At 48.8% G+C, this 21,278-nt stretch overlaps 1 protein-coding gene across 1 annotated transcript in view; it reads left to right on the top strand.

The window, feature by feature from the left end:
• ABCC5 (ATP binding cassette subfamily C member 5) overlaps positions 1 to 19,846 on the top strand; it is an 84,821-nt gene extending 64,975 nt beyond the window's left edge. The window contains exons 24-30 of the mRNA XM_081086358.1: positions 1,942 to 2,031; positions 5,297 to 5,486; positions 8,991 to 9,150; positions 14,338 to 14,416; positions 15,417 to 15,530; positions 15,920 to 16,084; positions 19,605 to 19,846. Coding sequence (XP_080942484.1) covers positions 1,942 to 2,031; positions 5,297 to 5,486; positions 8,991 to 9,150; positions 14,338 to 14,416; positions 15,417 to 15,530; positions 15,920 to 16,084; positions 19,605 to 19,706 — 900 coding nt within the window. The 3' untranslated portion in view covers positions 19,707 to 19,846. The remainder of the gene's footprint in view (positions 1 to 1,941; positions 2,032 to 5,296; positions 5,487 to 8,990; positions 9,151 to 14,337; positions 14,417 to 15,416; positions 15,531 to 15,919; positions 16,085 to 19,604) is intronic.
• Positions 19,847 to 21,278: the final 1,432 nt, after the last annotated feature.

Genomic DNA, 21,278 nt, shown 5'->3' with positions numbered 1-21,278 from the left:
GCTAATTAGACCAGACATCTTCCGGACGACCATCTGCACATCCTTCCTGACAAAGCCAGGCCCAGGCAAAGCTGCCTGCTGGCAGTCCTGGGCACCAGCGCCTGCAGCTGGCTGTGGCCCAGGAGACAGAGAAGCCGCCCACCCCGCAGTCCTGGGCACCAGGGCCTGTGGCCTGGGTGAAGCCACCTGCCCACCGTCCCCTGCAGCTGCAGCTAGCCTGGGCGAAGCCAGCCTGGGTCCCGGTGCCTGTGGCTGGCTAGAGGGAGGGAAGACCAGGTCCCGAGTGCCTGCAGTCGGCTGGAGGAGGGAATCCTGGGTCCCGGTTGTGGGGCCAAGGCAGAGGTGGTTAGGGGCGATCAAGCCAGTAGGGAAGCAGTTAGGGGCAATCAGGCTGGCAGGCAGAAGCGGTTAGGGGCAATCAGGCAGGCAGGCAGGCAGGCAGGCGAGCGGTTAGGAGCCAGCGGTCCCAGATTGTGAGAGGGTGCAGGCTGGGCTGAGGGACACCCACCCACCCCCACCCCCTCACCCCTGTGCACGAATTTCGTGCACTGGGCCACTAGTGTAGGAATAAAGGGATTTAAGGCTGTTGCATATGTTTAAGAAATAGGTGCTATTTTCTTCATAAAGGTGCTTTTGAAAATAGTTTTTTAATGGTAGGTTTCTGAATTCACTATCCAATCATCTCTGGCCTTTTCATAGTCTTCAAAGAAATACTCTATTTGCTTCTTATGTGTATTTTCCCCCAACACTGTTACATTTGGAAAGCTTTCTGGTCTTTAGAAATGGTTTATGGGGGGTTTTTTTGTGTTTTTTTTTTAAATATATTTTATTGATTTTTTACAGAGAGAAAGGGAGAGAGATAGAGAGTTAGAAACATCGATGAGAGAGAATCATCAATCAGCTGCCTCCTGCACATCTCCCACTGGGGACATGCCCGCAACCCAGGTACATGCCCCGACCGGAATCGAACCCGGGACCTCTCAGTCCGCAGGCCGACGCTCTATCCACTGAGCCAAACCGGCCTCGGCTATGGTTTTTAGCTCAAAAAACAATTGGGAACTTGAGCTCTGACTAGGTTTTTGAAGATGTTAAGGAATTATTATTAATTTTTTAGATGTCATCATGGTATTGAATAGTGGTATTGTGCTTTTAAAGATTTTATATTTTAGAGAGATACAAGCTGGAATATTTATGGATGAAATAATAGAATAGCTTGGATTTGCTTCCAAATAATATAGAAGGATGAGGTGATATAAAGGAAACAATATTATCTGTGAGTTGACAGTTTTTTAAGACAGATGTTTGGTACATGGGAGTTTATTATAATGACCCCTCTCCTCTTGTACATGTTTGACATTTTTCCATATTGGAAAGATAAATTAAAAAGTAGCCAAAGAATCCCGAGAAGAGATATGTACCTGTATCTGCACAGATCCCCCAACGCTGTCCACGCTCTGCAGCCTTCCCTGATCATTGGATGGGCAGTAGTAGAATCCTCCGTCTGAAGTGCACAGGGGCTCTGCCAGCACTTTCTGCTCAGCCTTCTTCCCCTTTGTTGGCTTTCCTGGACGCCTGCCCACTGGCTGCGCACAGGTTGATACGTGCCTCCGTTCGCTGTGACTGCCACAGCAGGTGCAGGTATAAGGATGCAGCTTCAGATACGTGTTACTGGACATGCAAAGATGGGTGGAAAGCCGTTGGATGCAGGAAAGTTAGTGCCAGCAGTACCACGATGCCACCTGCGCTCACAGAGAATTACAGATGACTGGGGGTGGGGTGTAATGGGCATTGTCTTAAATGTGTAGAGAATGACTCTGTTCCTAAAACCAGCTGCTGTATGTGCCCAGTTCTTATGATTGAGCTGTGGTCCCCTCGATGAAGGAGGCTTTCAGCGCAGACATCGATAATGAACTCTCTCGCATCTCTGCTTCTCACCATCAGTTAACGGGGCTGTTCCAGTTCACCGTCAGGCTGGCCACTGAAACCGAAGCTCGCTTCACCTCAGTGGAGAGGATCCACCACTACATCAAGGTCAGACTGCGCCCTCACCCTTTTCCTGCCGCGGTGGATGTGCAAGGAGGCGGCACGTCTTCTCGGCCTTCTCGGCCCTCAGGAGAGGACCAGTGGTCTCTCCAGCAGGCGTGGAGTGGAGAAGGACTTAGCATAAGAGTTTCTAAATCTATGTGTGAATCATCTGATTGAGAACTTACGTTCATCAGCTCATTTCCAAAATGTTTCAAACTTCGTTAGTTCAGTTAGGCTGGCTGATGTAGCATTTTTCTTGCACCGTATAAAACTATGTATTGTTTTCTTTCTTTTTTAAAAAAATGTTTTTATTGATTTCGGAGAGAGGAAAGGAAAGAGAGAAATATTAACAATGAGAGCGAATCATTGATTGGCTGCCTCCTGCACGCCCCCTACTGGGGATGGAACCCACAACCCGGGCCTATGCCCTGACCAGGGATCAAACCGTGACCTCCTGGTTCATAGATCAACGCCCAACCACTGAACCACACAAGCTAGGCAGACCATCTTCGTCTGGTTCACTTGTTCTTCACTGGGAGGTTCACTTGTTCTTCACCGGGAGGGCATCAGGACCCCCGTGGTGCTTTAGGCAAAGACAAATGTGGGCCGCTCTCTGGAGATGATCTTGGTGCAGTAGGTTTTGGGTGGGTCCCTGGCTTCTGCAGTTTTAAAAGCTCCGTAACTAATTCTAAATTGCAGCCATCGCCCTAGCTGGTTTGGCTCAGTGGATAGAGCGTCAGCCTGCGGACTGAAGGGTCCCGGGTTCAATTCTGATCAAGGGCACATCATGGGGTTATGGGCTTGATCCCCAGTGGGGGGCGTGCAAGAGGCAGCCTATCAATGATTCTTTCTCATCATTGATGTTTCTATCTCTCCCTTCCTCTTTGAAGTCAATAAAAATATATTAAAAAATAAATTGCAGCCATTGTTTAAAACCCAGTTAATGTAGTCAATACTGAGACTACCTAGCTCTTCCCACATTCCCTTAGGAACCCTGCAGTCTTGCCATGGGGCAGCGCCTAGTTGGAGCTCTGAAAGCAATTTTCTGTAGAGAGAAGCAGAGCCATGAGTGGTTAGGATTCTCAAATTTAACTCCGTTCTCGAGAGTTCTGATCTTGTGAACTGCCAGAGACTTTGTCAGCACTTATTTTTATTTTAAATATATTTTTATTGATTTCAGAGAGGAAGGGAGAGGGAGAGATAGAAACATCAGTGATGAGAGAGAATCACTGATCGGCTGCCTCCTGCATGCCCCCTACTGGGGATCAAGCCTGCAACCCAGGCATGTGCACTTGACTGGAATCGAACCCAGGAACCTTCAGTCCACAGGCTGGTGCTCTATCCACCGAGCCAAACAGGCCAGGGCTTTGTCAGCATTTATATCATTGTTTACATGGGAAGAATACATTCCAAGTTCCAAATAATGACTTACAAGCATAGTGTTGAATAAATAAATAAAACAAGCATAATGTTGAAAAACTTGCCATTCAGTTGCGAACTAGTGTGTTATGTAAACTGCATTTTCTCGCAGAGACATGCTTTACTGGCTTGTTTTGACAATGGACCTCATGAGTCATAGGGTATTTCTCAGACTTACGAATGATGATTCTGGGAGAGAATGGCACAAAGCAGTCTGGTATGTCTGCTAATGGCTGTTCCTTAGGTTTACCCACTGGCCTCTTTGCCCAGTGCTCTGGTCTGTGGATGGTACATGGTTGCATATACAAATATGTAGGGTTTGCTTTACTCGCTGTTGGTGAGAGTCTCTGGCTGGAGAGCTGGGGGTGGGTAGTCAGCCCCAGGTTGGGGACTGGCAGTGGTACGGCGTAAATCCTGCACAGACCAGTCATATTTCTGAGGACTGGCTTCCAGTCCTCAACCTGGATGCCTGTCCCAACACGGACCCTTCCAGCTTGGAGCGTTCAACTTCAGTCTTCACCCCCCAGAGCAGTAGTCTTTGGCCCTTACTTCCCTGTAAGTCTGTAAGCCCCATGACTAGTCGCTAGAAAGTTTTAAAACATTGCAAGGTTTGACTATTGATAACAAAAATTACAAGCTGTAATTACAACACAGAATTTTAAAGCTGGAATGGATTTCCGAGATTATCTGATCCAGTCCCCACAATTTGCAAATGAGAAACTAAGACCCAGAGTGAAGAAGTGATGTGTCCCGTCACACGGCTGTTCGTGGCGGGAGTGGGACTAGAGTCTGCTTCTCCTGGGTTGACTGAGATATGTCAGAATGCCAGGACCTGATTACATGTCCAGGATTATTATTATTTTTTGTTAATCCTCACCCATGGTTACTTTTTCCATTTATTTTAGAGATTCGTGGCCCGGTGCACAAATTTGTGCACATTGAAAGGAAATTAATTAAAATAAATATTTTAATATCGCCCTTTCTCTGTAATAGAAGTGTCAGAGGTACGTTGTGCCAATAGTTGGCCTTCAGACATATTCTGTCGACGACACCACTTTCTTTCAGCTTCAGAATGTCAACAAAAACAATCAAATTCATGATCGATGACAGATCAAAGCTCACGCGAGCGATTGGCACCAGCGAGAGCTGTATATGTCATATGTACCGGACGGTTGGGCAGACGTACAGTCGGTCACTTAGTCTTTTATATGTACAGGTAGTGGAAGACAGGGAAGGAGAGAGAATGAGAGAGAGAGAGAGACATCGATGTAAGAGACACACCTATTGGTTGCCTCCTACACACGCCCTGACCAGGGTCGAGGATCAAACTTGAAATCCAGGTACATCTCTTGACCAGGAATCAAACCTGAGACCCTTTGGTGCATGGGCCGACGCTCCAACCACTGAGCAGCACCAGCCAGGGCTGATTACATGTTCAATAAATGTTACCTTTCTTTGTGTTTAAGCCAGTGGTTTCCAAATGGCAGAGTCCTGTTTTGAGTGTAATATTTTCAAACAATTCCAATAAAAACTGCAGGGTTGAAGAGGAACAGAAGGGCTCATGGCCCCACCCTTGGCCTCCAAGGCAGTTTTGTGGAAGAATTCCTTAAAACAGGAGGCAGTTTGAAAGTCACTGCCCTGCTCAGCTGCTGCGTAGTAGTAGCCACTGCAGAATGAGTAGCCCTGGTGCTCTGTCCCTATCTAAGCATTTACTGCCAAGGGATCTTTCACAGCAAGGGGCCAGGGCTCCCACTGCTCCTGTGTGGGGGCTATGGTTGTCTTGGTTTAACTTCTCTGTGACAAAGCGCCCGGATTCTGGGCCCGTCTGACCTGGCCACCTCTGTCTCCCCAGACTCTCTCTTTGGAAGCACCTGCCAGAATTAAGAACAAGGCTCCCCCCCCTGACTGGCCCCAGGAAGGAGAGGTGACCTTTGAGAACGCGGAGATGAGGTACCAAGAAAATCTGCCTCTGGTCCTGAAGAAAGTGTCCTTCACCATCAAACCCAAGGAGAAGATTGGCATTGTGGGGCGGACGGGGTCGGGTAAGGACCCTATCGGGGTTAAGTTTGTTGCCCATGCTTGTTGCTTATTGACTATCACTCACCTCCCTTCAAACCAGGTCCCCATTACATGCATGATTAGTGTGTCAGGTCTCACTGAAACCACTTCTCTAGGCTTATTTTCAACCCTGCTTTTCTAACACTTGTGTTTTTTCCAGTCATAAAAGTACACATTCTCACTGTGGAACATACGGCAAATTAAAAAGGCGAAACGCACCCATACCTCCACGGCGCGGAGATAATTACTGTTAACATTTTAGTGGATATCTTCCAGGTGTTTTCTATCAACAAATGCGTGTATGAAAATGAGGTCATTTTACACTCACTGTTTCATGCCCTGCTTTCAAAAGCAGCAAGTATTTTTCATGTCAGTTACTGCTCCTGGCGTGATGTCTGTGCAGCATGATATGGAATCCGGTTTTATGGGTCGCCGCGATTTATATTGGATAAGCTCCAGTCGTGGGCACCGAGGTTGCTGCCAGGGCTTACTGTTCTGAAGAGCCTGCCGTGGACGCCTTCCTTCTGTGAAGGCCGGTGTCCGTGGTCTCTGTGATGTATGGCCCGGGTGGCCTCCTCTATATCAGAGGCCAATCCAGCTCTAAACAGGGGCCCTCTGTCCCTTTGAAGACGGAAATTTGTTTCTTGTGCTGACATCAGTTGCAGATAACTAGAAAATAGGCCTTCCCTGTAGGTGTTTCACTTCACTCATGCTTAGAAGTGCATTGACCCTCGGTTTCTAGGGTCAAGACTTCAGTAATTTATTTCTTTCCCTCCTGAATAACGTTTCAGAATTGTGTCTTGTCTCCTTTCCCCTTTTTACCCTTGTATAGGGGTCTCTCTGAGGCAGTTCTCAGTAGCTTTCTGGGCTCCATGTTCCTTTTCATCAAAGTTCTTCTAGCTTTTTCCCTTACCTTTAAAAAACAAAACAAAAAAAACACCTGGCATCTTTTCTGGCCAATTTACTTGAAAGAACCTGCCAAGAAGAAAAGAAAAAGTCATTTCCTGCTCCCTGTTTGAGGAATTACTTCATGTCAAAGCAGGAAGGTGGTTTGCACTGGCAAGAGCATGCTCAGCAGGGAGGGCGGCTGCCCACGGCTCTCGCTCTGCTCTCCCCCTCAGGCTCCCTGGGGTGCCCTGCTCTCCTGAGAGCTCTGACTGGTGACCCTTCTGTGATTTCCCTTTCACACGAGTAAGACAGACTGAAAATTTCACCAACACTTGAGTAAACCATAAGTAGTGACAGAAGAGAAACAAACAAAAATAAAATAATCATGCCCTAGCCGGTTTGGCTCAGTGGATAGAGCGTCGCCCTGCGGACTGAAGGGTCCCAGGTTCGATTCCGGTCAAGGGCATGTACCTTGGTTGCAGGCACATACCCAGTGGGGGGTGTGCAGGAGGCAGCTGATCGATGTTTCTAGCTCTCTATCCCTCTCCCTTCCTCTCTGTAAAAAATCAATAAAATATATTTTTTTAAAAATAAAATAAAATAAAATAAAATAAAATAATCATAAATAGCCTGACTTACAAAGTCTAGACTTAATCCTAGTTCGCTTCTTCCAAGGCCCCTGGACCCTGGCCCTGCTGTGGTTGTGAGCACTTGTTGCCCTTTTCACCAGCACATTCTGTCAGAGATTCAGAGAACTATAAAGCCTCCCAGTCCAGGTGCTCCAAACCGAGGCATCGCTTATTAGGATGGAACAAAATAACCTATTATTTGAGCCCCATTCCTTTCTAAGCGTGGATCTTAAACTGCTCCCTTGGCACTGAGGGAGAGCCCCCCCCACCCCCCACTTCCTGGGTAAGGGTCCACTCACCAGGCCCCCCCCAATCCTGAATACAGCCAGTCACTTTTAGGAGGAAAAGGCCTTCTTAACATCTGTCTTGCTACTTGGGCTTAGGTTCCCAACTCATTTCTGGTAGATGGAATGGAGGAGTCCTACCTTAGGCAGGGGGACATTTCTCTAGGTTCCCATTAGGGAACAATATTGACAGCAGGGATATGGCTGAAGACTCGGCCAAGGCAGGATAGTTATACCCTCAGTGACCACTGAGTAGATGAAGTCTTAAGGCTCTCGTGAGAGGTCTTCCAGAGCGTGGAGACAGGAAGAGGGTGGGCATCTTGCAGCCAAGGAAGTGTGGTCTAACAGCTGAAATCCTGTAGTTCTCAATCTAAACCATGGGCCTGAGCTGCAAGAAAATAGATAGCGCTGTGTCAGGCTACTTCAGGGGTGCAGGGGACATTGGATAGAGCTTTTTAATGTTTATATGTTTTGACAGAGTAGTTTCAATTCTGAGAATCTATCCCAAGGAAGTCATCTGAGGTAGGAGCAAAGTTTGAGCTCTGACACATGCCATCCTATATAATAAAAGGCTAATATGCAAATTTCCCCTTGACCGGGCGTTTGACCAGGGGGCGGGGCCAGCTGTCCAACCACCCGTGGCCCCTTCCCCTGGCCAGCCTGGCCCAATTGGCCCAGATCAGGGTGGCCGGCCAAATCCCACCCATGCACGAATTCGTGCACCAGGCGTCTAGTAACATTATAATAATACGTTTTAAATAAACTACACATCCAACATTAGAGGGCTAGATGAGTTAGAGTGCATCCACAGGATGGGCTGTATTGCAGCCACCAAACTTTTATCTTGACAAGTTAATAATATGGTTGAGTGCTTGTTATGTTATGTTCAATGGGAAAAGCTATTACAACATCATGTCTCTAGTATGCTCTAACTCTGAGAAAAAGACTAAAAGGAAATGTGTCATAAATAACAGTAGTCATTATGAGAGATGGATGTGATCTTGAATTACTTATATAACTTAACATGAAGATTCAAGTAAGAACAGCTGTTCTGCTTATCACCATGACACTGAACTCATTGTTTTAGCTCCCAAACCTGCTTTTCTGCCACAGTTCCCTGTCTGGGCAGAGTCACCTCCAGCCGCTCATTGGCTCAGTCCAAAGCCTCCTTCCCATGTGTGTTTACCCAGCTTCTTCCATCCCCCAGCTGTTGCTACAGCGATGGAAGGCCTTGTCTTTTCTCTCTCAGCTACGTCAAAGGAACAAAAGAGAGAGGGCATCTTGTCCTCCGGTTTGCCCTCGCTCTTTGCCAGGAGACCTCTGTTCTCCTCATTTTGCTGAGAAGCATTAAACACTGTGCACCTGTTCCTGAGGTGAAAAGGAGGCATTTTCCCATTTTACTCTCATGGGAGTGTATTGGTCCTGCCCACTCCTTCTCGGACTGAGCTGTGTGATTTAAATGTATATGCTTAGTAGTTCAGGAAAATTCATCGGGTTTTCTGTTTGGTGGTGGTGGTGGTGTGTATGTGTGTGTGTCTCTGTTTCTGGCTATCATTTTATAATTTCTTGAGTTACTCAGTTGCAATGATGACTGCATAGAAACGGAAAAGTAGATGATTTTGCCCTGAGAATAAACCGGTTTCGTAAGTTGCTAATGGGCTACTCTTCTGCACGTCTCACTCATCAGGGAAGTCCTCCCTGGGCATGGCCCTCTTCCGCCTGGTGGAGTTGTCTGGAGGCTGCATCAAGATTGACGGAGTGAGAATCAGTGACATTGGCCTTGCTGACCTCCGAAGCAAACTCTCCATCATTCCTCAAGAGCCAGTGCTGTTCAGTGGCACTGTCAGGTGAGGACCTGAGCGCCCGTGTGTTTGTGCCTCATTTCAAGGCCAGGAGGGCATGTTAGAGCCTCCATCTGGGACCAGGATCTAGTGACCTCCCAGTCTAGTGCTTTTTCCACTGCGAAGGGCACCTCAGTAACACAACAGGGATCGGGGGCCTGTCGCATGCTGGTGGGGAAGTCAGAGGGATTGGGGCTCAGGTCTTTCTTTCTCTGCCACTTCGGACAAGCTACTTGACACTCCTAAACTTGTTTCCTCATCCGTGAAATGGGGATGTTATTAAGACCTGTTATTGTCGAATACATAGTATCTAGTCTCTGCTTCTGAATTATACGAGCTAATAAATTTCCTTTAATGGTAAAAAAAAAAAAAAAAAAAAAAAAAAAAAAAAGACCTGTTATTGTCGAGAGTGAATCAATTCATACAAATTATACAAGCACAGAGCCTAGCAAATGGTGGACATTCAATAAACGGTAGAGCCATTGCCACCCTCGCCACCATCTCCCTCCATCCTTCACGCGCTCTTCTCCTCGGTGCACTCTAAATCGTAATTCCATGGATTATTGCTACTCACGTTTTTCTTTTTTCCAGTATTTTTCCCACCTTTAATGCTCTGGAATGATGCCTCTCTCTCTTGCAATCTGCCAACATGCCAAAGATAAAATTCTTCTTGACCTGTTAAAATCGAAAGAAGGAAATACTAGTATATTGAATCCCATTTAATTTATCCTATCTTTAGCCTTAAGCTTTGCCTCCTAAAAACAATGGGTTTCCATTATTTGTGTCTATTCCTATTCATGTTGCTTCTCTTTCTAAATAAAACAATTTTAACTATATAAGCAACCCAGATAGGACTTCATTTTTTTATATAATATATTTTTATTGGTTACAGAGAGGAAGGGAGAGGGAGAAAGAGATAGAAACATCAATGATGAGAGAGTCATTGATCGGCTACCTCCTGCATGCCCCCTACTGGGGATCGAGCCCACAACCCAGGCATGTGCCCTTGACCGGGAATCAAACCAGGGACCTTTCAGTCCACAGGCCAACACTCTATCCACTGAGCCAAACCAGCTAGGGCAGGACTTCTTTTTTTTTAATTACTCTGAAAGTAATATTACCATTTCCTCTTTAATTTGAGCAGTTCCCCCCCCCCCCCCCACAAAAAAAGTGGTACTAATCTAATTTCGAATAACCAAGGGCAGGGTTCACACTTGTCTGAATGGCATTTGAACTCACTCATTCAGGGAGGTTTGGTAGATAAACTGAATTCTCACCTACTTTCATGTAGGGTCAACACTCCTGGGTGCGTTTATTTTGGCATTTCTCTAGAACACTGATGAATTTGGACAGTACAGACTGGACCTGTTGATCCAGTCATTCCCTTTGGGTGCTGAGATAACAAGGTCAAATAAGCAGTGTCCGAAGAGAATTAGAATTTATTGAAGACGCAGACCTAAAATTAAGAAATTGGGAGTTATTGCCAAACCTGCTCTTCCTTCCTATAGACCTCTCTAGTTTCAGACACTACAGGAGTACCTTTGCGAATAAAATTGGCCTTATAATTTTTAGGTCAGGACAAAACCATACTTTTCTTAATTTTTTAATCATCATTTCAAAGAGCATTAGGATATAAGGCCTGTTAAACTTTAGACTTCCCTTGAATATGCTGGCACCAAGAAGCCTGTGTTCATTTGAGAATTTGACAGCCCTTCACATGGGTCTGGAATCGGGGGCTTCTAGAATTTGTGGTAAAGAACTGACCTGCTGGTGTGTGCAGCTGGTGTTTGTAGAACGTCGTGGAAGCACAGCTTTTGCGGGAGTCGGGGCCATTCGTTATCAGCTCGAGACTTGTTGCTCCTTGATGAACAAGCTCAGCAGTTGGTGTGCTAATGCCCTGGGTTTAGTTACTGAGCTCAGAGTGCTGCTTCTGGCATCAGCTGTGCAAACTTGGGAAATCATAAGTTTCATTTCTTCCATCTGTAATTTTGCCTTTATTTTTTTCCTTTCTAGATATATTTTTAGTGATTTCAAAGAGGAAGGGAAAGGGAGAGAGAGAGAGAAATATCAATGATGAGAGAGAATCACTGACCTGCCGCCTCCTGCACCCCTACACTGGGGACCGAGCCCGCAACCAGGGCATGTGCTCTGGCCGAGAATTGAACCGTGACCTTCTGGTTCATAGGTCGATGCTCAACACTGAGCCGTGCCGGCCAGGCTGTAATTTTTTGCTTTTTAAATCAGTGATAGACACCGAGAACTTCGATCCTCCTCTAATCTCTCAGGTTTCTTCTAATTCCCAAACAACATTTCAGCTTCTGGAGCTCTTTTGCTTTTCTCAGAAAATTAGAAAGCCTATGCAGTGAGTTTCGCAGAACAAGGGAAGGATGATCAGCTGTTTCCTCAGCTTCCTCCTGAGACTCCGAATTTGGAGATGTATCTCCACCACCATTAACCAGCGTTATGGGTGAGAACATCGTGAGATGCCAACGTGCGGTTAAAACATATAAAGAATGCTTAGAGGGGCCGGCCAGTGTGGCTCTTGTCTTTCTTTTTTCCTTTTGACAGTCTTAGTCCCTGTGGAACTGTCTTATAAAAAGGCAATTTCACAGTTTTAGATGATCAACAAACCGCCTCTCCTTCTTTAATTAGGAAGGCTCTTCCTAGCTGGCATCCCTGTAGAGATCAGTCTACCCCATGCAGACCGTTTACAGGTAGGACTTCGTCAGAACGATTTCTGGTCCTGGTGTTCCAGGTTCCTGGGATGATTGTGTCCCTTGGAAATTGCATTGACTATATGGGTTAGAAACCACCAATATTGGAACCAAGGCATCTAATGTGTCCACGTGGACCTTGGCAGTTTAACAGCTGCCAGTTATGGAGTATCCTCGCTGTTCTAGGCACTGTACACATACTCTAAACCTACCAAGCCATTTCGCTATGTCCCTGTTACACAGAAGAGCAAACCGAGGAGTAATTTGTCCAAAGTCACGCAGGTGGTAGGAGGCAGAGCAGGGGTTGACCCCAGTCTGTTCGGATTCTCTGTGTGTACACACTCCCCCTCCCCGAACTGCTCTTTGCCTCTGTTATTACTGAAAGTACTTAAAAGTTGTGACAGCCTGGCTCCGTGGGGCTAGAGCATCAACCTATGAACCAGGAGGTTCAATACCTGGTCAGGGCACATGTCCAGGTTGTGGGCTCAATCCCCAGTGGGGGGTGTGCAGGAGGCAGCCAATCAAAGATTCTCATCGGTGATGTTTTTATCTCTCCCTCTCCCTTCCTCTCTGAGATCAATAAAAATATAGTGTTTTTTTTTTAAAGTAGTGACATATTAATACCTCTTATTAGGAGTCAGATAATGATAGGGATAAACTTTTTTATTTATACAGAAAATAGATGGTGTACATGGGATACAGCAGTGAGCAAGATCCAGACAGGGATCCTGTGCCACCGGTGGGCAGAGAGACAAAGGGACAGGGTGATGCATAGAGACACCTCATCCAGGCGTGAAGGCTCAGGAGACACTTCCTAAAGGCAGCATCTGAGCTGAGACCTGAAGGACAAGAAGGAATCATAGCCCAGAAGTAAAACCACGGTCATAATAGCTGTCACATACTCAGTGCCAGCCCTCCGCAGGCCTCCCACAAGTGCTCTACACACAAGAAACGTGTGCACACGCAGTCCTCACAACAGCCTTTCGAGGAGGTGGTCCTTTACCCTGTCTTACACCTGAGGAACTGGGACGTAGAGTAGCTAGGGCTGACTTGGCCAAGCGCACACAGTTGTCATTGACAGGCACTGTATAGGAATCAGGCAGTCTGGCTCCAGAGTCCTAGCTTTTACCAGCGTCTCTCCAGTACAAGGGTGAGGAACGGTGAGCATGTTGCAAGCGGAGGGAGAGCACCTGTGCAGAGGGCCCGCGGCACAGAGAGCAGGGTTGGGCAGAGCCTCCCAGCAACGGCCCAGAGGACACGGGCACGGTGTGCGTCTGCCATCTCCTCCGCTCCAGTAGCGCTCCTCCGTGATGTGAGCCTGCTTGCATTCGCATACCTGGGTTAGTGACCCTAGACGCGAGCACAGACATGGCACAGAGCTGAGGTCCTCCCAGAGATGTTCCCATATGCCAAGCAAGATTTAGGAGCAAAGCAAATTGTACCTTAATCCTTTCCGTTTGCCAGACTTACAAAACTTCATGTTGAGATTGAGAAAAGACTCCCCACATCAGTGTAACATCCCATTTCCACCAAATTTCTGTCCCACCACTGCCCTACCCTCGTCCTCCATGACAGAGAGCTTTTTGTCCCGTCTGTAACATTCCCAGCAATGCCTAGGCCTATTTTAATATCCGTGATTTCCATGCGGCAGATACTGTGGGGACAGTAAACAGGAATAGACCTCAAGCTGGTTTTCTCAACCAGAGGAAATGAAGTCCTTCCTCTTCGGTTGCCCTTTCCTCTCTCTCATTCCCTCTGCCCTCCAGCTGGGTCAGCTCGTTTTCCGGGTCAGCTAGCTGTCAGGTCCCTGCTCTCCCCCTGGTGCATAGGAAGGAAGAGAGCGTCTCCCTGTGTATGCAGGGAGATGTATTTTTAACATGTATGTGCTAGGAAAAAACCTGGCATGTATGCCAAAATGCTAACACCTTTTGTTTCTAGGGATCTGACTAGAGACGATGAAAACATGTATTGGCTTGTGTTTTGTGATTTGCATGTCTATATTTCTTAATTTTTGTACGTAACTGTTATAAAAGTAAAAATAACATTTTATAAAGAATAAATTCTGGCCGAAACCGGTTTGGCTCAGTGGATAGTGCGTCGGCCTGCGGACTGAAAGGTCCCAGGTTCGATTCCGGTCAAGGGCATGTACCTGGGTTGCGGGCACATCCCCAGGAGGAGGTGTGCAGGAGGCAGCTGATCGATGTTTCTAACTCTCTATCTCTCTCCCTTCCTCTCTGTAAAAAATCAATAAAATGTATTAAAAAAACAAAAAAGAATAAATTCTGTCCTCAGAGATCGTCCTGCCTGGGGCAGGCATCAGCGTCCACCTCTGGCTGCTTAGGGGAGGAGCCCTCTGTGACCTGAGGGGGTGTAAGCCTCCCCCCCCCCCCCATGCTTGTTTAGACTTTGACCCCACAGCCTTCGCAGTGTGGCGTGTACATGAGGGATCCCTGACACATTCCTCTGTGTTTCTTTCTAGATCAAACTTGGATCCCTTCAGCCAGTACACAGAAGACCAGATCTGGGACGCCCTGGAGAGGACGCACATGAAAGAATGTGTAAGAAGCCAGGGCGAGCGATGCTGTGGGCACTGCCCAGCCTGTCCAGCTGCTTCCGTCCAGCCTGGTCTGTCCTCCACCTCCAGGGTATCTGTGGAGGAACACTCTGGAGCAGGACTTCCCAGACATTCCAGAAAGGGCATAAAAGTAGATATTTCCTGCCCTCCACCTCCTCCCTCTACCCCCACGCCCATGATCATATTACCCTGTTCCCACCCATTTACTGAAGACATGTCCATGACAACTACTCAGAATTCAGTAATGCTTTTACATTAACTTCTACTTTATTTATCATAACAGTACAGCAGGCTTTTGAAGTATCTTTCTGTGTGCGAGAGATACATCATTTATTGAGTCTGCAGAAAGCAGGCAGTAGGCTCGTGGGTTCACAGATCTCTGCGGGGTGCTCAGCAGGTCCCTCCAGGGGCCACAGTCTACAGATGGATATCCCTCGCCGGAGGAGGGTGTCCGTGCCTTTGCTTAAGTCAAACTCAGGATCCCTTGCCCTAACTCAACTAGATCAGCTCTCCTTTTCTCTCTTTTAGATTGAGCTTTCTCAAGTAATTTCATTTGAAGACTAGCTTGCGTAGCTTACAAAAAGAAAAGTTTGACAGCCATGGGCCTAGAGCTCTAGACTTAAGAAAGACAGCAGTTTTATGTTCCCCATTTCCTATTGCACGACCAACTTTTCAGTGGCTCAAAAATTAGGACCACTATCTGCCAGGATTTGGGGACATGAAAATATTGGAATTTCTGGGACATTTTGAGAGTAGGAGACTAACAGAATAGTATATTTGAAATGGGGGGTCCTAGAAAACCTGGGTCCTGGTCACGTGACCATCACACCTGTACCTTCTTTCTAGGTGAGCCAGGTTCTCAGCTAGTATTCCTCCTTCTGTTCCAGAATAATTTACCTTTGCTACTGGATTTTTGGCAAAAGCTAGGGTGTTTCTCCCCCTCACTTTTGGACCCTTCTCATTTCTACTTTCTTTCTTCCTAGATTGCTCAGCTACCTCTGAAACTTGAATCTGAAGTGCTAGAGAATGGGGAGAACTTCTCCGTGGGGGAGCGCCAGCTCTTATGCATAGCAAGAGCCTTGCTCCGTCACTGCAAGGTGGGCGGTTTGGTGGGCGCTGGGGGAGGGGCGGGGAGGGCCAGGAGAGAACAGGGAGGTGGAGGAGCACCCTTCCCTGTGGCACACGGTCTGAAGGCGTTCCTGGCTCCCAGCCCAGCGGCACTTTTAAGAGAATGCCCAGAGGTGTTTCTTGATTAACCTTGACACAACTTGGGTATATGGGTGGTTTTTTGTTTTTTTTTTAAGTATGTTTTTATTGATTTCAGAGAAGAAGGGAGAGGGAGAGATAGAAACATCAATGATGAGAGAGAATCATAAGTAATGTATGGTATAAAATTCAAATGCTAAAATACTTTCTAGGAAAATCTAAATTAACCAGAATGCTTAAGGAACTGGTTGGATCCTCTTTCTCCTCTCTTCCCTGGCAGATTCTGATTCTAGATGAAGCCACAGCTGCCATGGACACGGAGACAGACCTCCTGATCCAAGAGACCGTCCGAGAAGCGTTTGCCGACTGCACTATGCTGACGATTGCCCACCGCCTGCATACGGTCCTAGGCTCTGATAGGATTATGGTGCTGGCCCAGGGACAGGTACTGAGGCATGTGGCCTTGTCTGGGAGGACGGGCTGGTTGGCATCAGGGTGGTTCTGAACATTTAGAAAAGCAGCCACAGCAGCTCTAGTCCAGTCCGTTTGGAGAGAGATACAGCCCCCTCCCAACAAGGCACTGAATTTGAGGCACTCCTGGGTTCTTGTTTTGCTTTACTACCTGTTATTTTGTTGCTTGAAAATAGGGGCACACTGACTTAGGTCAGCGAGCGAGTTTCGTTAGTAATTAATTCACATAGATAACAATTGCCCAAGGCGTGTTGAGACCAGCCACCAGGTGTCGTTTGCTTTTTGCAATCATGTAGGGGTGCCAGACTTGTATCCTGCTATCCCAAGCTTCCCCACAGCCTGGCCCAGCCATGCCTCCTGCATTTCCCTCTCGTTCCTTACAAGTGCTGTTAGCCATAGGTAATCTTGCATCCCCTAAGCTTTTCCATCTTCTGTGTCTACTCATACAGTTCCACCTACCTAAACTGTCCTTTGCCCTTCATTCCTTTCCCATATCTACCTGCTTACAGCCTGCCTGTCTCTCAAGAAAGCCAGTGTCTCCCTGTCCACACATAGTGCAGTGTCTGCTCTAGCACCCAGCCTCCTACCCTCCTGCAGCCAGTCCGAAGGAAGGATGCTTTGTCCTTAGGCCTGTCTCCCCTGGGCAGATCCTTTCCTAGAAGCGCCCCGGAGACCTCCCCTTTCATCTCCTGCCAAAAGTGTGTCCATGCCTTTGCCCTGCAAAAGGGGGGCTGGGAAGTATGTGGCATTGTCAGCCACATCCTGGGAGGCAGGTCCTACCAGGATGTCATTCACTTTTCTACTGCAATATGGTTTCCAGTGACTGCATAGAAGTCCATCATAGGACTGGATAATTGACTGAGTTTATCCTTTGCTCACTTTTTTTCTTTTTCTATTTTTATTGATTGATTTCAGAGAGGAAGGGAGAGGGAGAGAGAGGTAGAAACATCGATGATGAGAGAATCATTGATCAGCTGCCTCCTGCATGCCCCCTACTGGGGAATCAAGCCTGCAACCTGAGCTTATTCCCTTGACTGGAATTGAACCTGGGACCCTTCAGTCGCAGGCTGATGCTCTATCCACTGAGCCAGACTGGCTTGGGCTTCACTTCTTTTAAATATATATATATACTAGAGGCCCAGGGCACAAAAATTTGTGCACTCGGGGGGAGGGGGGGGGTCCCTCAGCCCGGCCTGTGCCCTCTCGCAGTCTGGGACCCCTCGGGAGATAACGACCTGCTGGCTTAGGCCTGCTCCCAGGTAGCAGAGGGCAGGCCTAATCCCTAGGTGCAGTCCCTGGTCGGGCTCAAAGCAGGGCCGATTGGGGAGTTGGGGCGCCGCCCCCTGTCATGCACAGAGCAGGGCGGATTGGGAGGTTGCGATGCCACCCTCAGTCACGCTCAGGGTAGGGCCGATTGGGGGGTTGGGGCACCGCCCCTTGTCACACTCAAGGCAGGGTCAATGGGGAGGTTGTGGCACCACCCCCTGTCACGCACAGAGCAGGGCCAATCAGTGGGTTGGGGAGCTCCCCCCTGTCACGCACAGAGCAGGGCCCACCAGGGGGTTGAGGAGCTCCCCCCTGTCACTCACAGAGTAGGGCCGATAGGGGAGTTGGGGCACCGCCCCCTGTCACACACAGAGCACGGCCGATCAGGGGGTTGGGGCGCCGCCCTCTATCACCCACAGAGCAGGGCCGATCAGGGGGTTGGGGCGCCGCCACTGTCACACTCAGGGCAGGGCCGATGGGGAGGTTATGGCTCTACCCCATCACACACAGAGCAGGGCCCATGGGGGGGTCGGGGGTTGGGCGCCGCCCTCTATCACCCACAGAGCAGGGCTGATCAGGGGGTTGGGGCGCCACCCTCTATCACCCACAGAGCAGGGCCGATCAGGGGGTTGGGGCGCCGCCACTGTCACACTCAGGGCAGGGCTGATGGGGAGGTTATGGCTCTACCCCATCACACACAGAGCAGGGCCCGTGGGGTGGGGGGGTTGGGGTGCTGCACCCTGTCACACACAGAGCCGCAGGGTGATCAGGGGGTTGGGGAGCTCCCCCCTATCAGGCACAGAGCAGGGCCAATCAGGGGGTTGGGGCGCCTTCCCCTGTCAGGAACAGAACAGGGCCGATAGGGAGGTTGTGGCCCCGCCCCCTGTCACACACAGAGCCGCAGGGCAATCAGGGGGTTTGGGCGCTGCCACCTGTCACACTGATCCCGGTGCTGGGAGGCATATTACCCTTTTACTATATAGGGTAGAGGCCTGGTGCATGGGTGGGGGCTGGCTGGTTTGCCCTGAAGGGTGTCCTGGATCAGGGTGGGGGTCCCCACTGGGGTGCCTGGCCAGCCTGGGTGAGGGGATGATGGCTGTTTGCAGCTGCTCACACACCCTTCAGGGTGGGGGTCCCCACTGGGGTGCCTGGCTAGTCTGGGTGAGGGGCTGAGGGCTGTTTTCAGGCTGGGACTGAAGCTCCCAACTGCTCCTTTTTTTCTTTTTTTTTTTTATTCTGGGCCACCTTTAGCTCTGAGGCTCCAGCTCTTAGGCCTCGCTCCTGAAAGCAGGTATCCGGTTTGTTTCAGTTCTATAATCGAAACTCTGTATCAACTCCAGGTCTGAGATCCCAGCCGGCTGAAAGCTGGTTTCTGGGGTTTTGTTTAGCTTTTATATGTTACAGTGTTTCTTAAACTGCAGGCTCAGAGGCCGCCGGCAAGGCAGGCGGGGAACGTTGCAGTCCTCCGTCACTGAAGCAAGCAAGCCTCATGTTCAGTTTAAGCTGCCTGGCTGCTGGCCGCCATCTTGGCTGGCAGTTAATTTGCATATCACCCTGATTAGCCAATGGGAAGGGTAGCGGTCATATGCTAATTACCATGTTTCTCTTTTATTAGATAGGATATATATATAAAATTACTTATTTTTAGAGAGAAAGAGGAAGGGGGGCCGGAGAGACAGAGAGAGGGAGCGAGAAACATCCATTTGTTCCACTTATCTATGCATTCATTGGTTGACCCTTGTATGTGCCCTGACTGGAGAGGTCGAATCCACAACCTTGGTGTATCAGGATGATGCTCTAACCAACTGAGCTACCCAGCCAGGACTCTCACTTCCTTTTATTTTTTATTTTTTTGCCAGGTAGGTCTCGAGCCGTTCCTTTTCCATCTATAGGTTTAGATCAGCTTGCATAACTAGATGCCATTTGCCTGTTAAGCCTTTGACTTGTGCTGCCATGGGTTCCCCCCACAGCCTCTACTATCTTGTTGATCGATTCCTGCACACGTAGGGCTGAATGAATTAGGTGAAGGGGGGTCTAGAGGTGTTGCTCTCCAACCTTTCCCTGGTACCCTGGTTAGTTTAAAAAAAATAAAAAGGAGCCCATGTGGACACGGCAGGGCTCGTCGCATTGTCACCCTGATTCCATCCTCAAGGGGCTTTCGGGCTTGCCCCCCTTCCTGAACAGTGTGTCCTCGAGTCACATCCTGATGCCGTCTCCTTCCTTTGCAGGTAGTGGAGTTCGACACCCCATCGGTCCTTCTGTCCAATGACAGCTCCCGGTTCTATGCCATGTTTGCTGCTACAGAGAACAAGGTCGCTGTCAAGGGCTGACTCCTCCCGCGCCGCCTCCATCTCTTCCCTCTGGAGCGTCGCCGTCCCGGGCCCACGCTCTTCCTGTCCAGCCGAAACCTTGCCTTTCCCGATTTCACCTTCCGCACAGCAGTTCAGGATCGGCTTGTGTGTTTCACTTGTAGGGAGAGTTCTATTTTGATTATTGTATTGACTCCAGATTCATGTAAACAGACTTTAGTTTTTGTTTTTAATTGCACTCTAAAAGGTTCAGGGAACCGTTATTATAAATGTATCAGAGGCCTATAATGAAGCTTTCTACGTGTAGCTGTATCTATATATATATATATATATATATATATATAAACCTGTACATAGCCTATATTTACAGTGAAAATGTAAGCTGTTTATTTTATATTAAAATGAGCACTGTGCTAATAACAGTGCAGATTCCTTTCTATCGTTTTTGTACAGTTTGCTGCACTGGAGATCCGGTTTTGCTATTAGACAACAGAAAGGGTAGCCTATTGTTCTTTGCCAGCTGGTTGTTTCATGGCGCCAGGTTTTCTGGGTGTCCGAAACGAAAGACATGTGGCAATGGTGGGCCCTGCAGCGGCCCCCTCTGCCGCCTCCCCACCGCCACTCCGGGCCGGGGCGGCGCCGTGGATTCTCAGGGCTCCTGCCTTCTGTCCTGGTGTCACCTCCCTGTTTCCGTCAGGAGAGCAGTGGGGCAAAGCCCCCCACCCCCCTTTCCCTCCCTGCCTTCCTCCTCTTGCTGTTGTTTCTAAACAAGAATCAAGTCTCTTCACAGAGTGTCCCACTGCCTCAGGTTCCGCACGCTGGCCACTGCACAGAGCTCCGGCTCCCACACCCGTCGGCTCCCAGCCCCGGGGCCGACCGCTGCTTTTTCCGGGGGTCCTTCTTCATTTGCCTGGTCTGCGCCGCCACAGTTCAGAGACAGGGTTCAGGATTCCGTGGGTCTGTCTTCTTTTCTCACTGCAGATGTCGCAGTCTCCTCCTCTCCCCAAAGTCTGCGACTCCAAGCAGCTCTTGCTACTCAGTGTCTCGCACTGGTGTGGAAGTCTTTGTACTGTAAAGAGACCTACCTCAGGTTGCTGATTGCCGTGTGGTTCGGTGTGTTTCTGCAAACCCCCTTTGTGCCGTGGGGCCAGCAGCTCAGGTGGGCGTGGCTGCTGCTGTCATCAGTTGAATGGTCAGCGTTGCATGTCGTGACCAACTAGACATTCTGTTGCCTTAGCATGTTTGCTGAACACCTTGTGGAAACAAAACCTGGAAAAGTGAATAAAGTTATTTTGGATTTTATAAAACGCTTGGTGTATAAACTAGTTCTCTGGGGAGGGAGCAGGGTGTCTTTGAGTGACGGGAATCCCAGGGCGGGCTCTTGAGTATCCGGCGATGGAGTTACATCTGAGAAGGGCCAGGAGCAGAGCCGGTTGGTTGCCAGGGGCACGGGGCCCAGCAGGCCTGACATCCCCGGGTGGGCCCTGGCCCCTAAGACTGCGTCACCAAACACAGCTCCCGGGCTGCCAAGGAGCGGGTTGGGCGTGGGCAGGGTGAATGCTTGGCCGAGGTGGGCGGTTGTGGTGAAATATA

This window comes from Myotis nattereri (assembly GCF_964212035.1).
Source record: "Myotis nattereri genome assembly, chromosome: 3".
NCBI classification, from domain to species: Eukaryota; Metazoa; Chordata; class Mammalia; order Chiroptera; family Vespertilionidae; genus Myotis; species Myotis nattereri.
This window is presented reverse-complemented; position numbering and strand designations above follow the sequence as displayed.